We start from the raw sequence: 18,748 nt of genomic DNA, 5'->3' as shown, positions 1-18,748 counted from the left end.
GGCCCATCAGCATAACGAGCTGCTGCCTTTGCGAGTCCAGCCCCAGCCATGCAGCCATGAGAGCGATGATAATCTCTCCGAGCGCTGCTGGAAGGATGCCGAGCTGGCTCTCCAGCCTCCAGCGCAGCTCGTGGCCCTTTGCACGGTGCCCGGGCACGCCGAGAGGAGCCACAGGTGAAGTCAGCACTTGCACCTGGGGGAGCTCAGGCACCCAGCCTCCTGCGCAGCTCTCCTCCATCACAGCACTAAATCCCTTTGCTGCGCAGAGGTGAGTAGCAGGATTCAGCACATGATGTTGTGGCATTCAGGAACTCGCATCTGACTTAGTGTGAGATTCCTGGGTTTTGGAGTAGATTTGGAAGGAAGACACAACTGTAGCAATTCATGACTCCTGGGTGGGAGACAAAGCCTGGCTGGAGCTGGCTTTGACATGTCTTGGGATAAAGATGGCCAGGGCTTGAACACGGTGCCATGGGCTGTGAAACCTCTAGCTGTGTGCAGCAAAAAATTGAGCTTTCGGGTTCCTAACAGCTCTGATATGACTGGAAACGAGTGAAATTGTAACAGAAGGACATAGTCTGGGGTTTGAGCTAACTGATACCTTTCGGTTTGCCTCCAGTCTAAAGATGAAAGCTTGTATGTAGAGGTGATGTTGAATAGCTTGCTTGAAAGTTTGTCTTAATGCCAGATGCCATAAAAGGCAGAAAGAGAGCGGTCCCTTGGCATAGACTAAACAGAAGTACGGTTTGCCTCTGCAGTGAGGTACTTTTCTCATTCCTAGAAACTAAAAGATAAATCTCAGTGAAGCGGGCATGCACACTGGTCCCCAGGAGGCTCTGTATCAGTTAAGAGTGTGTGCTCGTGTGTGTGCGCTCGCTTTAACCCTGCAACCCCTTTTTCTCCTGCTTCTGTGGGCTGCATTTCAGAGGTTCAGAAACAGTCGGAGATTTGTATGAAGCACGTAGCAGTGATGCTGCACTCTGCCACGTGAGCCAGGATGCGGTGGAGGGTTACCGTACACATGTGACATCCCCATGGCTGTTGGAAGTGCAGGAGAGAGGATGGGGAAAACTAAAAGTCTTTCCTCAAGCAAGTTCCTAATTATGATAATGACAAGTGCATACTGAAATGGAATTTGACTTAGAAGAGGCTAACGTGAATTGTGAATGTGAATGAGCAAGGGGTGTTTCTGAGAACTGCTAGGAGGTGTTCGGCTCGGGAACATTTTTTTGATTGAGTTAAGGAATTAGTGTCCTGGTTTGTGAAACATGTTAAGGTTTCTAAAATATTCACTCCACCATGAACCAAAACCCCAAATCTTCTGATCTAGGAGCCACACTTAACCCAGGACACACAGTGTGGTTGAGCAGGATGTGGCGAGATCAGGCTCAGGTGGTTGTTACAGGGCAGATGCTTCAGTGGTTTAGAACAAGGTGACTGTTAAAGCCATTTGGAAATGAAATTAATGACATGTTGGGGGAAAGAGAGAAGTGATCAAGTCATTGATTAGGGCGGTGGGCTCCAATGTGTGCATACAGCTTCTAGTGCTGTAGATGCATGGATAGCGCAACGTTCTGCTCTGATGGATCCCAAAGCGGAACTGAACGTGAGCCTTGCGTACCCCAAGGAGCCCTTGGCGGCTGGGCAGGGTTAGGTCACCTGTGCCCTCACCAGAAACCCTACTCTGGGACCCTCAGGACTTTCTGTGTATCGGAGTGAGGCATTTTGGTTGAATTGAAGTTTTGATTAAAGAACTGTTACTGCTCTCTCCTTCACTGTGGTACCTACCACGTGACTCATGCCTGCAAGTGGCAGGTGGTTACCCGTAATCCGCAACACAAATCTGCTTTGGCATGGCTGGAAACCAAGTCCTTCAACATCTGACTTGCACCGATAGCTGTGCCAGGACAGTTTAACCCATTCAGCTCTCCAAGAGAAAAGAAAGAGGAATGAAAGGTGGCCCACTGGTGCCTTACTTTAAAGGATGAAGATGTCTGGAGCCGCTCGGGCACTGCTAGCATGGCCGTTACACTACTTCTTTTTAAATGTGCACTGTGGAGCGGGGCCACCTGGCCCAGCCAGCCCTTTGCCCTCACAAAAACGCATGTATGGTGGGGCACCAATGCATTTACAATTGGGTGGGGTTTTTTCTTTTTTTAGGGAAAGGGCACAAACACTGACTCATGAGCTGTGTATAGCCGGACCTTAAAGCCGAAGGAGTCGGGCCTTTGGAGTCGGTTACTGGCTCCTGGTCCTTGGTAATTCCCAGACTGGAGCTTTATTTATTGACGCCGTTTGCTCTGGATCATGTGTCACTTGTTTTCTTCTTGTCCTTAGGTGGCTCCAACGAGAAGCGAGAAGCGAAGCTCTTCGTACCTCATTTCCTCCCCAGAACCTGGCCCTATGGAGTACGTTGGCCAGCAGACTCAGGGCTCCGCAGTACGTTACGCAGAATCCTCTCTAAAAAAAAAGCGCGTTTATTGAGACCTAAATAATCAATCACTCCTGCCTTAGGGTGTGAAGGCAGGCTTTTTTGTACCTCTGCTATTTATTGCTGCCTTAACTTCAGACAAATAATTCTTCTTTATGTGTGGGTTATAAGTATCCCAAGAGGAACAACCTCTGTAACGGGCAAATTTGCCAAGGAAGTGGTACGTATTGCTACGAGGTTAGCCATTTCGCAGTAGTCCGACTTGCCTTCTGAAAGGATGGGATGGTGTTTCCTTTGTCGTCTGCCACTGAAAGTAACCGTGGGCTGAAGCTGACAAAGCAAAGTAACTTGGTGAGTTTTGGTAGCTTACCAGCCGAAAGCAATAAAAATACTGAGGGGGGAACACTGATCCTTTCTCTAGTCCTCAGACTGAGGAAGTTAAAAGAGGAAGTCTTGATAGTGATTTTTTTTTTTTTTTTTTAAACTCAGAATGTGGGTTTTGTTTTTTTTTTTTTTAAACCTTACTTTTTCCAGGATTAAGAGTTCTGCATTTACAGCCTTTATATTTTTAATATTTCTCTTAATCCTGGAATGGAGATATACCAAATGTATTACCAGAGCCTCTGTGATCTTTTCAATAAATGTTTATTAAAAGTGAGATGCTATACTGTGTGCTGCCTTGCAATATTCAGTTCGATTTGGATAGGTGATAGATACTTGGACAATGAAGTAACCTTTATCTGCTTTTAGGCCAAGAATCCACAGCTTTTCTTTGGAATAAGTAATTTACAGTTTGTGAATGTGTCTGTGTAAAACGGTGTGTGTGGCAAAGCACCGTCCGCCTTCCACGAGGTATGCGTGTCAGTAAGGCAGGGCTGCCAGCAACACTTTCAGGTGGCGGAGCCTTGTTAAAGATAACTGAAAGTAGAAGGAGTCAACTGCCTGTTTTACTTTTTCTGACTTCTCCTGGATCCGGATGATTCCAGCGATACTGACTGACATGCTCCTCGGATGATCCTGCCTTCCTGCTCTTTCCTGTATTTTTTTTCCTTTTTCCCAAGCATCTTAACTTTTGAAATCTGCTGCACCACAAAGCCTGCTAGAGCAGAGCATCCTGGCACCAGTTTTCATTCCTCCTTACATACTCCCATTTGCATGAAGTAGTTCTCAGTAGAAGGAAAAGCTATTTACTCACTCACCTCTCCCAGGTGTACAGGACGGGCTCACACCCGCGCACCGTGAACTGCAGCAGCCTGCGTGCGTGTCTGGGAGCGCAGCCTGCCAGTGTCGGGACGGCGCAGACCGGGCTGCCTCTGCGCATCGCCCAGCCCCGCTCCTCAGGGGCCTGCGAGCAGACACATTGTTTCCCAGCTTTGTATTTCTGTGGGTTTTTTTTCTCTCCTTTTTTTTTTTTTTTTTTTTTAAAAAGACTTTGTAGTTTTAGCTTATTCATTAAGCAGCTCTGGCTAGAGGCTTTTTCTGCTGTTAATCCTTGTAGCTGAAGACTTAGAAAGCATTACTAGTGAAAGCAATGTTTGTGATTGATGGATAGATAAATTATGAGCCAGCCCTCTGTGACGGACAGCATGGGTTTGCTGCCTTGGAATCCTGTTGCAAAGTCATTTGGACTTAATTCACTGAGCATTGAGGCCAGAACCCAGGTCCTTCTTTGCTATATAATATTGAAGCCATTTTTTTTAATACTGTTCTTTTTTTTTTAAAAAAAGTCTTAAACTCTGCCTTTCAAACTTTGTGATGTGACCAGGATACGTATTTTCAAAGCTTAAAAACCCCACCACACTCAAACTCACGCCTCCCTCAGCAGCTGTGTTGTATAGCTAGCACGCACTATGCATACAGGCAGTAACTGCTTAAGACAGCCAAATAGCAATGCAGGTTGTAGGAGCTTTTCTAGGATTCTCCATGTATGTATTGATAAATTCACTTGTAATATTTTGTTTGAACTGTTTGTATATGCCAACTTTCTCAACTTGTTACGCTTTTCAATGAAAATAAATTGTTGGTATGCATTTAAAGTGGATTTCTGTGCGAGGAACGTATCTCTGGACTACATTTAAAGAAATCTTTTAATAGAGGGAAGACTGGTTTTGAAGACAACATGTTCTGATCACCATTCCTATAGAAGTTATGTTTTAAAATCTTTCTCTGTTTACTTTATGATTAAAAGAGATATGCACGTGGAGAAAAAAAAATTTATTAGATTTGTTTGTATAAAGAGTAACAAAGTGCTTACAGATTTAATTCGAGTGAGTGACATACAGCAAAAAGAGGTAATACTGTAAAAATAAATCTGACCTCATTGCAGCTCATAATTACAATTTTTTTATATATATATCTCTAGATCTGTATTTAAAGACATCTTTCTGTTATTGCCAGAACTGAGTAGCTCCTCAAAGCATTTTCAATATCCAGGTGTGGTGGGAAAACATCGCCCAAGTTCTAGGACATGGTTCAGCAAAAGGTTTCCAGTTAAACCACTGTTTATCGAAGCTGACAGGTTTACAAGAGTAGAGTGCCCTCGCGTGACTTACTTGCTTACAGTTTAAATACTAAATCTGGTCCTGACAATAATACATACATACGTGGTCCCAGTCTGGCCCTACTGCCTTTCCCTTTGGTTAACTGAATACTGCACAAGCGCACGGTTGGAGTCGGTAAGTCAAATTAAGTAACGGCCAATGCTGTTATTTAAAGAATTGTCATCTTAGGCCAAATGAACGGCTTTACAGAAGAACTGCTAAAATGAATTAACCTGCTGGCCAAAGAAATCATTGACCAAAAAAACCCCAAAACCACCAAGAGTGTGACATGCACCCCTCGGATGGCGCCACTGGTAACAAAAACCACTGTTTCGTGTGTTCAAGGGGTTCTTTCCTAGGGACACTGCCCCGGTTGCTCAGGCCTCTCCTTTAGATAACTATTCTTTCTTATAGAGGTGCTCCCCCAGATTCTCTACATGGATTCATCTTCTTAATGAATATGAATTCTTAATGAATTAAGTGTGAATTACACACTTAATGGTGTAATTAATTTCTTATGCACATTTCACCGCACTGTGGTTCACTTGCAGTACAAGCTGAAAAGCATTGTGTTTGCATGTTTAATAGCTACATAAACATGGAAGCTTCAGCAGGTAGAAATGTGTAACGTGGGAGGGGAGGGCCGAGATAGGAGAAGCAAATATGCTGATCCAGAAACTGGGTTTCTCAATGAAATGCGTAACTATAGAAGGTGATCCGTGCTTTTTGTTTGGTTGATTTTTTGAACACAAGAGTCAAGTGGTTTGTTTTTTTTTTTTTTTAAGTGTTTGTAAGAGCTCAGAACTGCAGACTGGTTAAGACGAGCTGATTATTTTGTCTTCTATGGATTTTTATGCCAGAGTTGTTTTTTTGTTACTAAAATATAAGTGCACATGAAGGCTATTTTATTTATTGACACCATTTGCTCTGGATTATGTGTCACTTGTTTTCTCCTTGTCCTTAGGTGGCTCCAATGGCCAAACTTTTTTTTTTAAAACCTCCTCAAAACCCCATAAAATTATTAAATTACTGTATCAAGCCCTCTTATGTCCACTAGTTTAGTTATTCAAGGAATAAGCGTGCACAGCAGACTTGTTTTAAATGCTACAGATTGCACTGAGAACTGCAGCATTTTTTGACACTGCTCTTTCAGTTCGCATTCATCAGGGTAGTTCAAATTGTGGCGAGACCATAATCAGATAAAGATGAAACTGCCTTGCAATAACAGCAGCAAAAGGAGTTGAAGCTATTGTTTCTGCCATACCTTTTCATGAATTTGATCCAACTGTTGACTAAAATTAAAAAGGAAAACTGTTGGAAAAAGAATCCTTTAAACACATTAGCACAGTCAGAGTACAAATTACAGCAGTTATAAAAAAACGAATTACATTTTACTCATAATCGTTTCAAATCCTTGAATCAGATTGTGAAAGGTTGTCCGTTCATCGTGCTTGAATATCCAGCACTTCCTCATCAGCTGGTCCACCTAACAACAAAAAAAGAGAAATTTTTGAAGGATGCGTGAAACCTTGAGTTGTTTTTTCCAGCGAATATTATGGAGCAGATTCTCACTATTATGAAATGAAGAACGCTGACAGAAACATGCCTCAGATTTTGATCAGAATTAGCAAGTACCTGTCACCAGTGGGGTTTCTTTGTTTGAGTAGAGGTATATGTCTGCTGATGCAGTAGTAGGGTAGACAGCTTAAAACAATGCAACAGCTTCATCAGTTTCAGGAGTGCCTGTTGTATCAAAACGGCTACTGTGTACCTCTGGGTAATCACTCTGCCGGTTTAAGAGTGGTCAGTACCTGTTGGCTAGGGGCCAATGACCACGGCCTGCCTCGCCTCTGAACGCCGTACTTCTGAGGGCAGGAGACGACAGGCTGTGCGTCAGGGTCCGCTAACCAAGATGAGCCAGGCCTATCCAACCATGAATGTGTGGTGCTTTTGCTGCTAATTTAGTGTCAAAGGAAGGGGGCACCATTACCAAAGCGTAGGTGCATCCATTTACCTCCTCTGGGCAGCTGGGTGGACGCGGCAAACGCTTTTCTTCTTGCAGGACACGCACCAGCCGTGCTACCGTCATCTGTCCCTGCGTGGGGCCGATCATTTTCAAGAACTCCTGTGAAAAGAGCAGGAGTCAGCTGCGCATCCTCTTGCCCTGCACAAATCCAGGCTGTTTCAACTTGACATGAAGATGACATTTGAATCTCAAAATGAAAATGAACAGTAGATGCTTATCGTACGGATACCATGCACCATATACTCAAATTAGAAAACAGATACTAACATTTATAAACACAGTTTCCTCACCAGTACATGCATTCACCACAACTTATCTCTGTACAGGGTCTTTAGTGAAAGACAGCCACGAGGGTTGTGTTCATAAGATGAAGAGACTCATTCTACTTCTTGTTTCCAAAAATAATAACGTTTTTCTTAAAACAAACAAACAAACAAACAAACAAAAAAAAACCCAAAAAACCAAAACCGATTTAAGCAGCTTGAGCAGCAATTTCTTTCACAACCACTTACTGCCATGGGACTGGACTCGGAATCGCAGTAGGTAAGCAGTTCATACAGTGTCACCCCAAATGACCAGACATCCGAGGCGATATAAAATTTACTCTGAAGCAAGCATTCTGGAGCATACCTATGAACACAACATGACAGCGTTAAATTTTATTCAGAGCTGCACAGATCTACTCATACATGCACAACCTATATGTATTTAAAATAAGCAAACTAAAGAGGCACGTTCTGTGTTTGTAGAGTCCTTGTACATAAACTGATATGCCCATAGGGCTTGGGGTGCCACAGAAGTAGTAAATACAGTACAATGGTTACACAGCAAGTCACTGTGAAACTAAAAGAGACCAAAACCAAAAGATGGTGGGAAAATGAATCATTAAGCGCAGGAAGAAATAAAGAGCACAAGAGTAGGTAAGTAGTCTACCAGGTCCTCTTCCTTGCTCTGATGATGTGTCTTTATTTAGGCCTCTAATCAAAACAGGAAGAATCTTCAGGATGCCTAAAAGCCTAAGTCTACAGGAGCAGACAAGTTATTGCGCTGCACAGCCTGGTTAAAGAAAATGAGGAAGTTACTACCAAAAAACAGGGCTGTCGAGGTCGTCTTTGACAGTGTAGTACTCCTTATCGGTCTCAATTGCTTTGGTGAGACCAAAATCTCCAATCTTCACTCTGTTCTCACTTTCAACAAGGACGTTTCTTGCTGCTAAGTCACGGTGCACATACTGACAGGAGCCCAAATAGTCCATTCCCTAAGAGAAGAAAGCTTGTTAGGCTAGTTCCTCCAATACTTCAATCGCTGTTTTTCTCCAGCTTGCCCTTCAAATGCTCCCTTGCTCGTGTGGCAATACTCTATCCAGGTTTCTGGTGACAGGTTCTCCGTCTGTTGGCACTTTCCAGGGTCCTTTTCTGACCACCCCACCCCACCCCCCCGCTAAACTCAGCCTTTGGGTTCCTCATCTGTTGAGACTGCTGTTTCTGCTTTGTACTTTTTAATTTCCAGCTGAGCAGCCACCATCTTCAGACCCTTCTCCACAGCAACTGTTCCATTGTGTGCTGCTAAAATTCAGCCTGTCTCTACGCTTCTTCTAACTGCATGGTCCACCATAATCACAAAACCACAATCTCTTGCAGAAAGCACACTGCTTCACACGGCCTGACTGCACTCTGCACTCACACCTCTTCCTCACTTTAGACTTGCACGTTGCTCCTTCCCTGTTGCCAACACACCCTTTCTAAATGCTGTCCTCCCTCCTAATACTTCAAATTCTGCAACAGGAACAACTTCTTCTCATAGTAGACTTTTAACAAGGGAACCTGGTAATTATTCCCTTGCTCATCTTTGTGCCAGTAGCATCTGAAGCACGGGAGAGACTGCTTTAGGATTCAGGTCCTTGGGGACAAAGCAAGGAGAATGGTTTCGTTCATAAAGCAAGCCTCTCCTCTCCTCCCGCCCTCACGCTATTAAATTAATTATTAAACTAATCGAACAGAAGAGTTGCAGGAAGGCTCTGGTGCCAGGCTCACCTTGCAGATCTGAACCGCGTATCTGAGAAGTTGTTTGAGATTGATTTTGTTCTTGTTCCGGGGGAGATACTCCTTTAGGCTCCCAGAAGGAAGAAATTCCATGATAAGCTTAATCCCACTTCCTCCTAAAAACAGAGCGTGTGGTTAATTCGCAGACACATGACCCTTCTCACGTCATTAACACCGATAACTTTTGTACCAGCCCACAGCACTGGTAGCATTTGTAACGATATCGCAGGACCATGGCCGGACTGTGGGCTAACTCCCATTAGCAGTCACTGTACCAGTCCAGAGGAGAATCTACTCCAGGCAGAACAGTTACTGAAGTTCTTCACATTTTTAATACTGGCTTAAAACAATCACTACTGCAAATGCAAAAGTATAAGACAACAGAGCTCTTTTCTATTAATAACATATGCTTCTAATAATGACCTCTGGGTTTACGGGGTTATGACCCAGCTGCAATGGTCAGCTCGGTCCTGGAACACAGACACGACCAGCATGCCCAGGTGCTCATTTTTTTAATAGGTTTGGTGAAAACATCAACCACATTGCCCACATCCAGGTTAGCCAAGCACAAAAATGGGAGGAGGACGACTTCAGAGATAAATTGCTGCTTTTTCCATGAAGAAAGAGATCTAAACCTGTAAGATTGAGCCAAGACTCTTTTGGTTTTTAAAATGCTTCATCTTTAAAGGAAAACCCTTATACTTTTAGTGTATACTCTTAATATTCTACATTAAGATTTACCGTCTTCTGTGCAAATTCCCTTATATTTGACAATGTTCTCATGATAAAGATTCCTCAAAATTTCTATTTCCTTCTTGAGATCAGCAATGTGATTCCCTCCACTCTCTGGCTTTAGAGATTTAACTGCCACTTGCTCCCCTGTATTGTCGCCTTCTGGGTCGTATCTGCAGAGTTCAACCTTGCCAAAGTGGCCCTAATTGTAAAAGAAAAGACAGCATTATTTAACACAACACTCACTAACCATAGTGTCGCTGATGCACTATTTTAGGCATTTACTATTCACATCTTCCTGTTGTGACACAGAAAGCACACACAGACAGCTGTATACACACACACACACACTTATCTGTGTTCCATATCTGACATTCTCTTACCTCTCCCAAATCACGGATTCTTTTCAAGAATCGTTTTTCAAAGAGCGTGGGATCGACCTCTGTAAAGGGCTTCTTCTCCGAGACGATATCAGGATCTGTGAGTGGGAGAAAAGTCCCAGGTCAGACAGATTCCCACAAGGACATCTTGGTCTTGACACTTCAAGGCATCCTTGCTCACTTCCAGTCTGCTGCTGTTAGTGCGTTTCTATCCCTACTGTCAGAACTTTTCTTGTTTAAACCCTGCCTGCTTCTTGACAGGGAATTCCTTCCAGTGCCAGTCTACCACTCTTCCTCACTTTGTGGGTTGCTCACTGGGTCTTCTTCCAGATTCTGATTCAGTTTTCTCTTGACATATTTCCCACCTGTAGTAGTTATTCAGCTTCTATGATTATATATACTAGGTATGGGACATCAAGTTTTGCCCTTAATTGATCATCTGTTAGTTGTTCTGCAGTAACTTCAAAGTAAGATGTACCAGGAACCAGTTACCTGTGTTAATGCTCTGATTCGGTCAAGATAGTCCTATGGAAATCTCACGGAGCTCGAAGATTGTCTTGAAACTAACTTAAGCTGTTGTATAAAATATGGGCCATCGAATGAAATGTCAGTAACACCAACACAACTTAAGCCCCACATTCCGTATGAATTAAACGCTCGCATCCTATCTGCACTCATCTACAGAAAGGGCTATTTCCATTGTTGCAGGGATGTGACATGCTCCTGCCAATACAACTGTACACATGCAAGAATGCTGCTGTAAGGTGCCTGACTTAGCCAAATAAGTCAGCCTTCCTTATCCCTCCCCCCCACCTGATAAGCAAAACCAGGCCTTACTTTGTTCCTCCAGTTTGTTGATGTCTCTCATGATTGCTCTGAAGAAGGGTCTCTGATGGGGGTCGTAGTTCATGCACTGTTTCATCAGGTCAGCTAGTTCTTTGCACGATGGTGTTGCCAACACAAAATGCCCCTCGTAGAACCTCTCCTTCTGTAAGGTGCAAAAGGAAACTCCTAGCATGAATTTTTGCTTTTAACATGAACCTTGACTTAACTTTACCAAGGAAATCCTCCTTTTCAGCAGTAACTCTAAACCATCTCCTACTAGTGGAGAATTATTATTGTGCTGAATCTGGGGTAGCTTGGAGCAACCACTTAAAACACATGAAGTTTCTATAATGTTCTGAAGATTTCACCTTTCAGAAGTTATTTTTCTGCCATGCTACTTACGCACCAGGACCAACAGCCAAGTGGAAAGACTTGCCAAGGAAACAACACAATACTGGCTGCTCTTCACAACCCCTGAGAAGGTACCAGCTTTGGGGCAGATGGGATGAGGGTGGGCTTGTGCATTTTCTAAGCTCTGCAGAGCTACCCCAGCTATCTGCCACACGCAAGAAGCGGACTGTAGCCAGGGCAGCAAGTTCCTTTCAGCTACCTCCTGTTAAAACAACTTGGGCAGTGACTCAAGTACTCAGTCATTTCCTTCAGATGAGCAGCAGCTGCCTTGATGCATCGCCTTCCCAACACAGCAAAACTTCAAGAGAGAAAAAGCACATTTGGAACATATGCTGAGGGACTCCAGCAGTGATGAATAAAAACTGCCAGCAGTAAGGCAGAACAAGATTTATTTAAATTTTAGATTTCAGAATGAACAATAACGGTGTCCCACAGGAGTCTAGTTCTGAACCGATGTCCAGAAGAAGTAAGCAAGAACAGAAGAACCTAGCTGCTTTTACGCAGAACCTCCGTCAGTTTATAACTGGACACAGGGGTTAGAAAAGGACAGGTGTGAGAACATCAGAAGTTCTGTTTAATTGTTACTATGCTGAGTTTGGAAAATCCCCAGCAAGGTCAGGTTGAAGCAATAATCAGCAATTTTTGTATTAAGGACAAGAATTCCTGCTGCAACCTGTGGCAATTTAGATGGATCAGCCCCTTATCAAGTCCAGCTGAGCTGGTTTTCATGTCAGTTGAAAGCAACTCAAATTGGGTGTGGAAACTGGAGTGCCAAAGAGGATGTATCTGAGATGTCAAGGTAAAGTTTATGTAACGTAGTTTTACCTCTGCTAGCGTCTTGTCTTTCAGTGGTATTTCTCCATTATAGCAGATTTCCCACAGTGTTGTACCAAAACTCCACTTATCTGCTGCAACACTTAAATTTTTGGAGTCTTCAACACATTCAGGTGCAATCCAGGGGATTCGCTCAACGCATTCTTAGATAAAACACAGAACCAAAGCATACTGGAGTTAATATCAAAGGACTAAAAAAACCAGCCTTCTAACTCAATTATTCTTGCCTAACAGCTGCTTAACGAAGCTGCAGTATTTGTCCACTTTCAGGGAAATCTTAATTCTCAAATCCCTGTTCTCAGAAGGACGTTTCTGTGGCTTTTACAAGCTCATGCCTTGAGCCATCCAGAAACTGCAGTTCCTTCTGTACTATCTCACTAGACTTAACATAACTTTTTAAGAGAAATGAATACAACAAGCACCCACCATCAGTAACACTCCTGCACTTCCACGTAGTTTTCACATTCATGAAAGCTGATTACTTCTATTCTAGAGCCAGTTCTAGCTGGTATAATCGATATTTTTTCCTTTCCCCTTCCCCACCCCACTGAAGAGAGAAATGTGATTCGTGTACCTACCTTGTCTGGACAGCACAGTTATTGGTATTCCTGGGTCACTCAGCTTTATGAAAGGACCATATTCAGTGTCAATTCCCTCTCTTGCCAGTAGGATGTTTTTAGTACACACGTTTCCATGTACCAAATTCTTATCCTCCTACAGTAAGGGAGGAAAAGAATATAGTGAGTCCAGTGACCTAGCAATGCTCTGCAAGTGCTCTAACATACCTATAGCATAGGGGATCACTGCAAAATATGCCAAGCTGAAATCCAGAAATACATCTTGGAAGAAATTATCCTAGAGAAAAACAGGGAAAGCAGGAGCAGGGAAACATACTGTTCACACTTAAGCATTTGTATTTGTAGAGATGATGCTTTTTGGAAAGAAGACCAACATTATATTCCTTTTTCACAAAGAGCATAATTGCTCATTGCACAGTCCCACTACCTAAGAAAGGAAATTCATTAGTTACTAATGCACACGAAACCTCTGCAGCGTTAGACTGCAGCAGCTACAGGCAATGCTTTTGTCAAGATGCCTTCTTACCAAGTAGCTTAGTGCACTTGCAAGTTGCTTGGCAACTTTGAATTTCCAAGGAGTCGTCAGAACTTCACTCCTCCTACGCATGAACAGATCCAGAGGCCCAAATTCAACAAACTCTTCAACCATGATATCTACAAAGTCAGGTGCATAAAGTCAGTATTGCAATAACCAGTTTCTGGAGTAATTTAATAAGCCTGTTACCATCTTCTGCCTCCCCACCCCCCAAGCAAGCTGGTTATAATATGTCTTTATATCACCTTCCTCAAAGTTTATTTCAATGCTCAGAGTCCAAATTAAAAACCTGAGAAGTGTGGCTTTATGTAGTAAATGAAGAGTAAACCTGGAAAAAAGTGTTTCAAAGACCACAGGGCAGAGCCTTCCCAGGGAAATAACTTCTGCCAGAAGGCTGGTTTGTATTGACTCTACCATTATCACTCTGGCATTCCAACCTCAAGGAATCATCCTGTTAGGGACTTATTCAAAGACAGCATTGGAAGAGGAAACTTGTTAGTAGAAGGGACTTTGCAGCTGCCTTGCTGTTCCAATTCCACTTCTGTCTGCACTGAAAAATCAAGAGGCAGCAGCTGCCAATGCCATCTTCCCCCGTACTAGCACTGAACTGAATGGCTGCCCTATCCCTACCAAGCCTGCTGCTTAAGCGTGCTGCCTAGAGAGATGTTCACTGAACTCACTTTCTACATCACGGACGCAGACTCCATGGAGAAGGACAATGTGCTTGTGAGACACCTGCCTCATCATGCTTGCCGTTTCAAAGAAGGCCTGTTAGAAAGTGAAAGAGGTTAGCCATTAAACTGCTGGTCATTGTGGCAGTCATCCAAGTGTTTAACAAATACAGAGCATCAAGTAACAAAAACATTTGCAAAAGATTACTGTGTTTTCCGGTAACGTAAAGGGTCAATAATGGTAGGGATGTGCCATCCCGCTGTAGTAACGGGGCAGTGGAGTGCTGTCCGAGATGTGTCGTCGTTCACTAGGTCATGTAAGCAACCAATGCTCTTCCCTGCACTCTCACAGACTTGCATATACTAGGTCTTAGCATCCCCTGTGTGACGCATTAGCTTCTCTTACTTGATGATTAAGCAAAATGCAGATCAAGCAACTTGCCTGCGGCCATGTCAATGACAGAACTGGTGACAGACTCAGCCCAACGCACAAGGCAGAGGTAATTTCATGGTAGGCAGCAGTACCCTCACTGAACTCCATGGCTCTCAACTGACACAGCTGCAAGACTGTGAGTATGGGTATGACGGTGCATTTCATACCACAGAAAGGTCTGGGTCTGCTTCCCTTGTGCTTACGGTCTGCATGCATGCAGCCTGGAAGTGAGCACTGGCATGCTCCAGCCAGACCCGATGCTGCTGCCTGTCTAATGAAATCAGCTTACGGAGTATCTCAAAAGCGCTGGTCAGTGATGGCTTTGACTGCCTAAAATGGTGAGTTATACCTTCAGCATTTTCCCATTCCACTACTATATACACAACCCCTTTTTTTAAAGGTTTTTCATAGTTAACCATGTCCAATATTGTGAGACCCAGTGTTTGTACTACAACAGACAAAAAGGAAAAAACTTGCCAAAGAAATGTCTCTGTGGCTGGGGTCCAGGACTTTGAGGAGAACTTTAATCTCTTTTTCATTTTGATATCCTTCATTCTCATCATCTTTGTAGTTGAGAATCCCTGAGTAAATCTGTGTTCTCGTCCCTCTTCCAAGATGTTCACCCTAAGACATAACACACCGTATATTTTTCAAACCAGGACATGAAGCAAACAAGCGTAGATTTACAGAAACACTTGAATCTGCACTCTATTCTGCTTCTCCAAGTAGAGTGTGGACTTAGCCCTCCACTTGATCTAGCTACATATAGACTTAAAATTATTACAGCGAGAAACCAATGACAGCATGTTATTCTTTGCTTTAGTAGTCTCTCTGAGCATACTCACCACTGTAAACTAATTTGGTATTAAAGGGCTATTACATCTCCATTAACGTCAAACAGGTTCAGTGTGATTTAACGTTATTAGACTAAACACCAAATGAATAAATAATAAGTGGCCTCTTATTTACAATAACCTGCAGTTGAGGCAATCTTTAATGTGTTTCCAAAAGTTAGAGGAAGTAATATTTCAATGGTACACTTTGTTTGGGAAAGCAATTTCCTCCTAAATAACAGAGGATTCCGCCTTGGGATATTTTTGCAGGAAGTCTGCATGCTGACTGTAAATACACCAATCAAAAACCAATTAACATAATCTATATCTGTCCTCCCCAGTCAGTGATGCAATTTAAAAAAAAACACAAACCAAAACTTTTTATTTAACTGAAGGAGGTAACTGCATGATTTAAGAGCTCAGGTCTTTTAGAAACATTAAATGTGATTTGTGCATTCAAGCCACTGTGTGTTTTTTGATGTTTATTTAGGTTACCTGCATCACTAACTGCAAACAACTGCCAGAAAATTTGGGAACACAGGTGCTAAATTAGTTTGGAATACAAAATTTTGAATGCTAAGACTCTTCTGAATATTTCACCCTTTTTTTCACTGTAGGATATTATCTTAAACCTCAAGTTGCCTGTTTCTCTGGTATGTCAGACTTTAAAAGATACAGCCACATCTAGCAACAAACCAGCTAGGAAAAGCAGCTCTTAAGAATTTCATGATTTTTTTAAGGATGAGCTGAGAAGCACCTCTTTCCACAGACACTAGAAAATTGCTTAAATATCAATTTGATTTCTAGTGAAAGGCATTACTTCCAAGCTTCTCTTCTTTTTCCACACAAGGACATATAAACATTTAGATTCTGCAATAACAGGCTTCAATACAAATAAAGATTCAAATGAAGTTTTGCTGAGGAGAAATGGGAGTGGAAGAACCAGCCAGAATGGGGTGATTTTATATTACTTAACTGGGTACAGTGGGCTGTCACACTTCTTTGATTATAAGAGAGAAACACAGTTCAGCAGCAACCTACCTGCATGATTTCTTCCTTGAGGATTCGATGGAAACTCAGCTGCCCTAGGTGATAAACGGGCTGCCATTCCTGTGCCTTCTTGGTAGCAACTAGCAAGTTGGAGATTTCTGGAAGGCAGGGAGAGAAAATATTCTTTAAGACTTTTCAAGGATAACTGCATTCACCCTCCTCAGTCAGTAACACTATTGTATATACTCACTGCAAGGTAAATCGCCAAATGAATGAGGAGGAGGGAGAAAAGAAGAAACTTTGACTTAACTTTTGCTCAAGTAATTTCTACTCTGTCATTCAAGAGAGAATTCACTAAAGGAGAGCTATTTTATATTATATATACAATCTTAATATTAGCCATATTGGGGCTGATATTAAGAAAGCTGATAGTGCTTACTGCACAGAGAAATACCTGGGGACTGTAAGAGGCAATACCTCTGCTGTACATCAAGTAAAATAACATACACTCCCTCCTGCCAACAGGTACATCTGCTTTCCAGTGTGCAGATGGGTGAGGGGTAGCTGGAGTCTCATTTCCTCTCTTTAACTCCTTGAAAATGTCTTGCGCTCTGGGAAACACTAACAGTCTGTTTGCAGAGAACTAGAATTAAACTGGGGAATGGGAAATTAACAGAAGGAAAAGACTCAAAAAGCCCGGTGCTTCCTCCCCTCTACTTCTGGTCAGGGAGAGGCATGGTTAGATTCAAAAGTCTTGCACATGAATTTTGTCTTCCTGTGTTTGACAGCAGGCATTATTTATTATGATACAACGGTTCTAGATGTCCGTGTGCATGTGATTTCCCATTACTTGGAGCTGAACGTGTGCATTGGGGCTAATCTGTGATCAAGCACTCTGAAAACAATCAGTAATGAACCATACACGGGAAAAAATGCTTTATTTCTGCATCCCCTAAATTTCTTTGTGAATAAGCAATTAAATAGACAGATTCAAAAAGAAGAAAAAAAGAAGAGGGGGGAAAAAAAACCAGGGAAGAGACAGAACAGGGAACAGCACAGATAATCATGCACTGGATCCCACTGTAACTAATGCTAATGAAAAGCTGAAGTGCGCAGAGTCAACTCCTTGACCCATTTTATTTTCTTCCAAATACAGCTGTCAAAATGTAATAAAAATGTCAAAATGTTTAATCTCTTCATGCTCCAGACAATTACCAATATTCTTCAAAGCGCTAATAAGCTCAGTGTCTATCTACAGAGTACTCCGCTCTAAAACTGTCAATACAAGCAGGTAATGAATGTAGCCCAGTTATTCCCCTTATTCTAACAGGAAACCATTATCTGATCAACACAATCACACCACTGTGTTTCCTCTTTCATACAAAATTCAGCTGCAAGACACTTGTAGTATATAGCAAACAATTTTAGTAAATGTTGGCATTAACAGTTTAACAAAAGCACAATTGTCCCAGCCCTCTAAAACCTGACCTCGCAGATGGATCTACTGACTGCAAGGCTGTTCTGCTTGCTAACAGTTGCAGACCAAGCCTTCCCTGCTGCTTCATGAAGATTAACAGAGTAAACAACAGCTCATAATGAGAGCAAACAATCTTCAAACCAGAGGTTGCCACACAACCACAGCAGGCTGCAGTGATGCATGGTGGCACTGCCTGGCATACGTGACTCGGTGGAGCAAAGGAAGAACCTTATATGGTCCCGGCTTCACTGCAGCATTGCAGCCCATGACTCTGAGTCAGCTGTGACATTTTCTTTTTAAACAAATCTAGAGTTCCACCTCTGCCGTCGATACTGGAGGGCCAGCTGTTTAGGTGCAAAAAGGGAAACCAGAACTTTTCTCATTGTCATTTGAAAAGTTCACACAAAAAAGGTGCATGAGAAGCACCAGCCCCTGAGCATCCCCGTGCTGAGCTTGTAACATTAAAAGGAAACCATAAAACCTTATTCACAGTGCTTGCTTTTGCTTTTTGACAAGACTCCTCCTCCACAGAGAGGGAAGAAACTTTATATATAATTTTTTAAGTGACAAAAGAGCTTCACACAAGAATACAAAACAAACCAAAGACAATAAGAATGCCTCCTATTTCTGGAGTTTGTTTTCTTTCAACAACAAAGTTCATTGCTTCTCTTAAAGGACAGACTACCTCTTGGTTTTGGTTGGCAGCACCTCTTCAGTGTAAAGCTTATGTTGTCTGTTCGAAGTATTTGTCCTTTCAGGTGATCCATCAGCTCTTTTAAGGATGAGAAAGATTTGTTTGAACCATGTAGGAAGTACCCGCCTTTCTTCACCTCAATCTGGAAGTTCTTGTACTGGATTGAATTATTTATCATCTGCTATTAGGAGGAAGAAGGGAAAAAAAGAAAGCAAAATACCAATCATCAAAGTGAAAGAATGTTTGTAAAGCCATAAAAGCTCCCCAAAAGCCTTTGAAATTATACGTAGGACCAGTTAATCACTTGCTCCTAAGC

General features: G+C 42.5%; 2 protein-coding genes across 4 annotated transcripts in view; one reads left to right on the top strand and one right to left on the bottom strand.

Annotated features, from left to right (window-relative positions):
- Window positions 1–2,484, top strand: part of RAVER2 (ribonucleoprotein, PTB binding 2) — a 122,318-nt gene extending 119,834 nt beyond the window's left edge. The window contains exon 14 of the mRNA XM_075711338.1: window positions 2,338–2,484. Within this exon, the coding sequence (XP_075567453.1) occupies window positions 2,338–2,484 (147 nt within the window). The remainder of the gene's footprint in view (window positions 1–2,337) is intronic.
- A 3,863-nt stretch (window positions 2,485–6,347) lies between these two features.
- The window catches only part of JAK1 (Janus kinase 1), a 64,799-nt gene continuing 52,398 nt past the window's right edge, over window positions 6,348–18,748 (bottom strand). For 2 of the 3 annotated variants that reach the window (XM_075711686.1, XM_075711687.1), the window contains exons 11-25: window positions 18,424–18,613; window positions 16,313–16,419; window positions 14,916–15,062; window positions 14,015–14,102; window positions 13,326–13,453; window positions 12,800–12,935; window positions 12,213–12,364; window positions 10,989–11,139; window positions 10,155–10,249; window positions 9,781–9,973; window positions 9,031–9,155; window positions 8,083–8,255; window positions 7,510–7,627; window positions 6,986–7,096; window positions 6,348–6,457 (exon numbers count right to left, since the gene is read on the bottom strand). In XM_075711686.1, the coding sequence (XP_075567801.1) occupies window positions 6,356–6,457; window positions 6,986–7,096; window positions 7,510–7,627; window positions 8,083–8,255; window positions 9,031–9,155; window positions 9,781–9,973; window positions 10,155–10,249; window positions 10,989–11,139; window positions 12,213–12,364; window positions 12,800–12,935; window positions 13,326–13,453; window positions 14,015–14,102; window positions 14,916–15,062; window positions 16,313–16,419; window positions 18,424–18,613 (2,016 nt within the window). In that variant the 3' untranslated portion in view covers window positions 6,348–6,355. The remainder of the gene's footprint in view (window positions 6,458–6,985; window positions 7,097–7,509; window positions 7,628–8,082; window positions 8,256–9,030; window positions 9,156–9,780; window positions 9,974–10,154; window positions 10,250–10,988; window positions 11,140–12,212; window positions 12,365–12,799; window positions 12,936–13,325; window positions 13,454–14,014; window positions 14,103–14,915; window positions 15,063–16,312; window positions 16,420–18,423; window positions 18,614–18,748) is intronic. The other variant, XM_075711688.1, reaches the window with a different exon arrangement.

This window comes from Pelecanus crispus, chromosome 5 (genome assembly GCF_030463565.1).
Source record: "Pelecanus crispus isolate bPelCri1 chromosome 5, bPelCri1.pri, whole genome shotgun sequence".
Taxonomy (NCBI): domain Eukaryota; kingdom Metazoa; phylum Chordata; class Aves; order Pelecaniformes; family Pelecanidae; genus Pelecanus; species Pelecanus crispus.
Note: the sequence above shows the minus strand (reverse complement) of the source record. Positions and strands in the feature narration are given on the sequence as shown.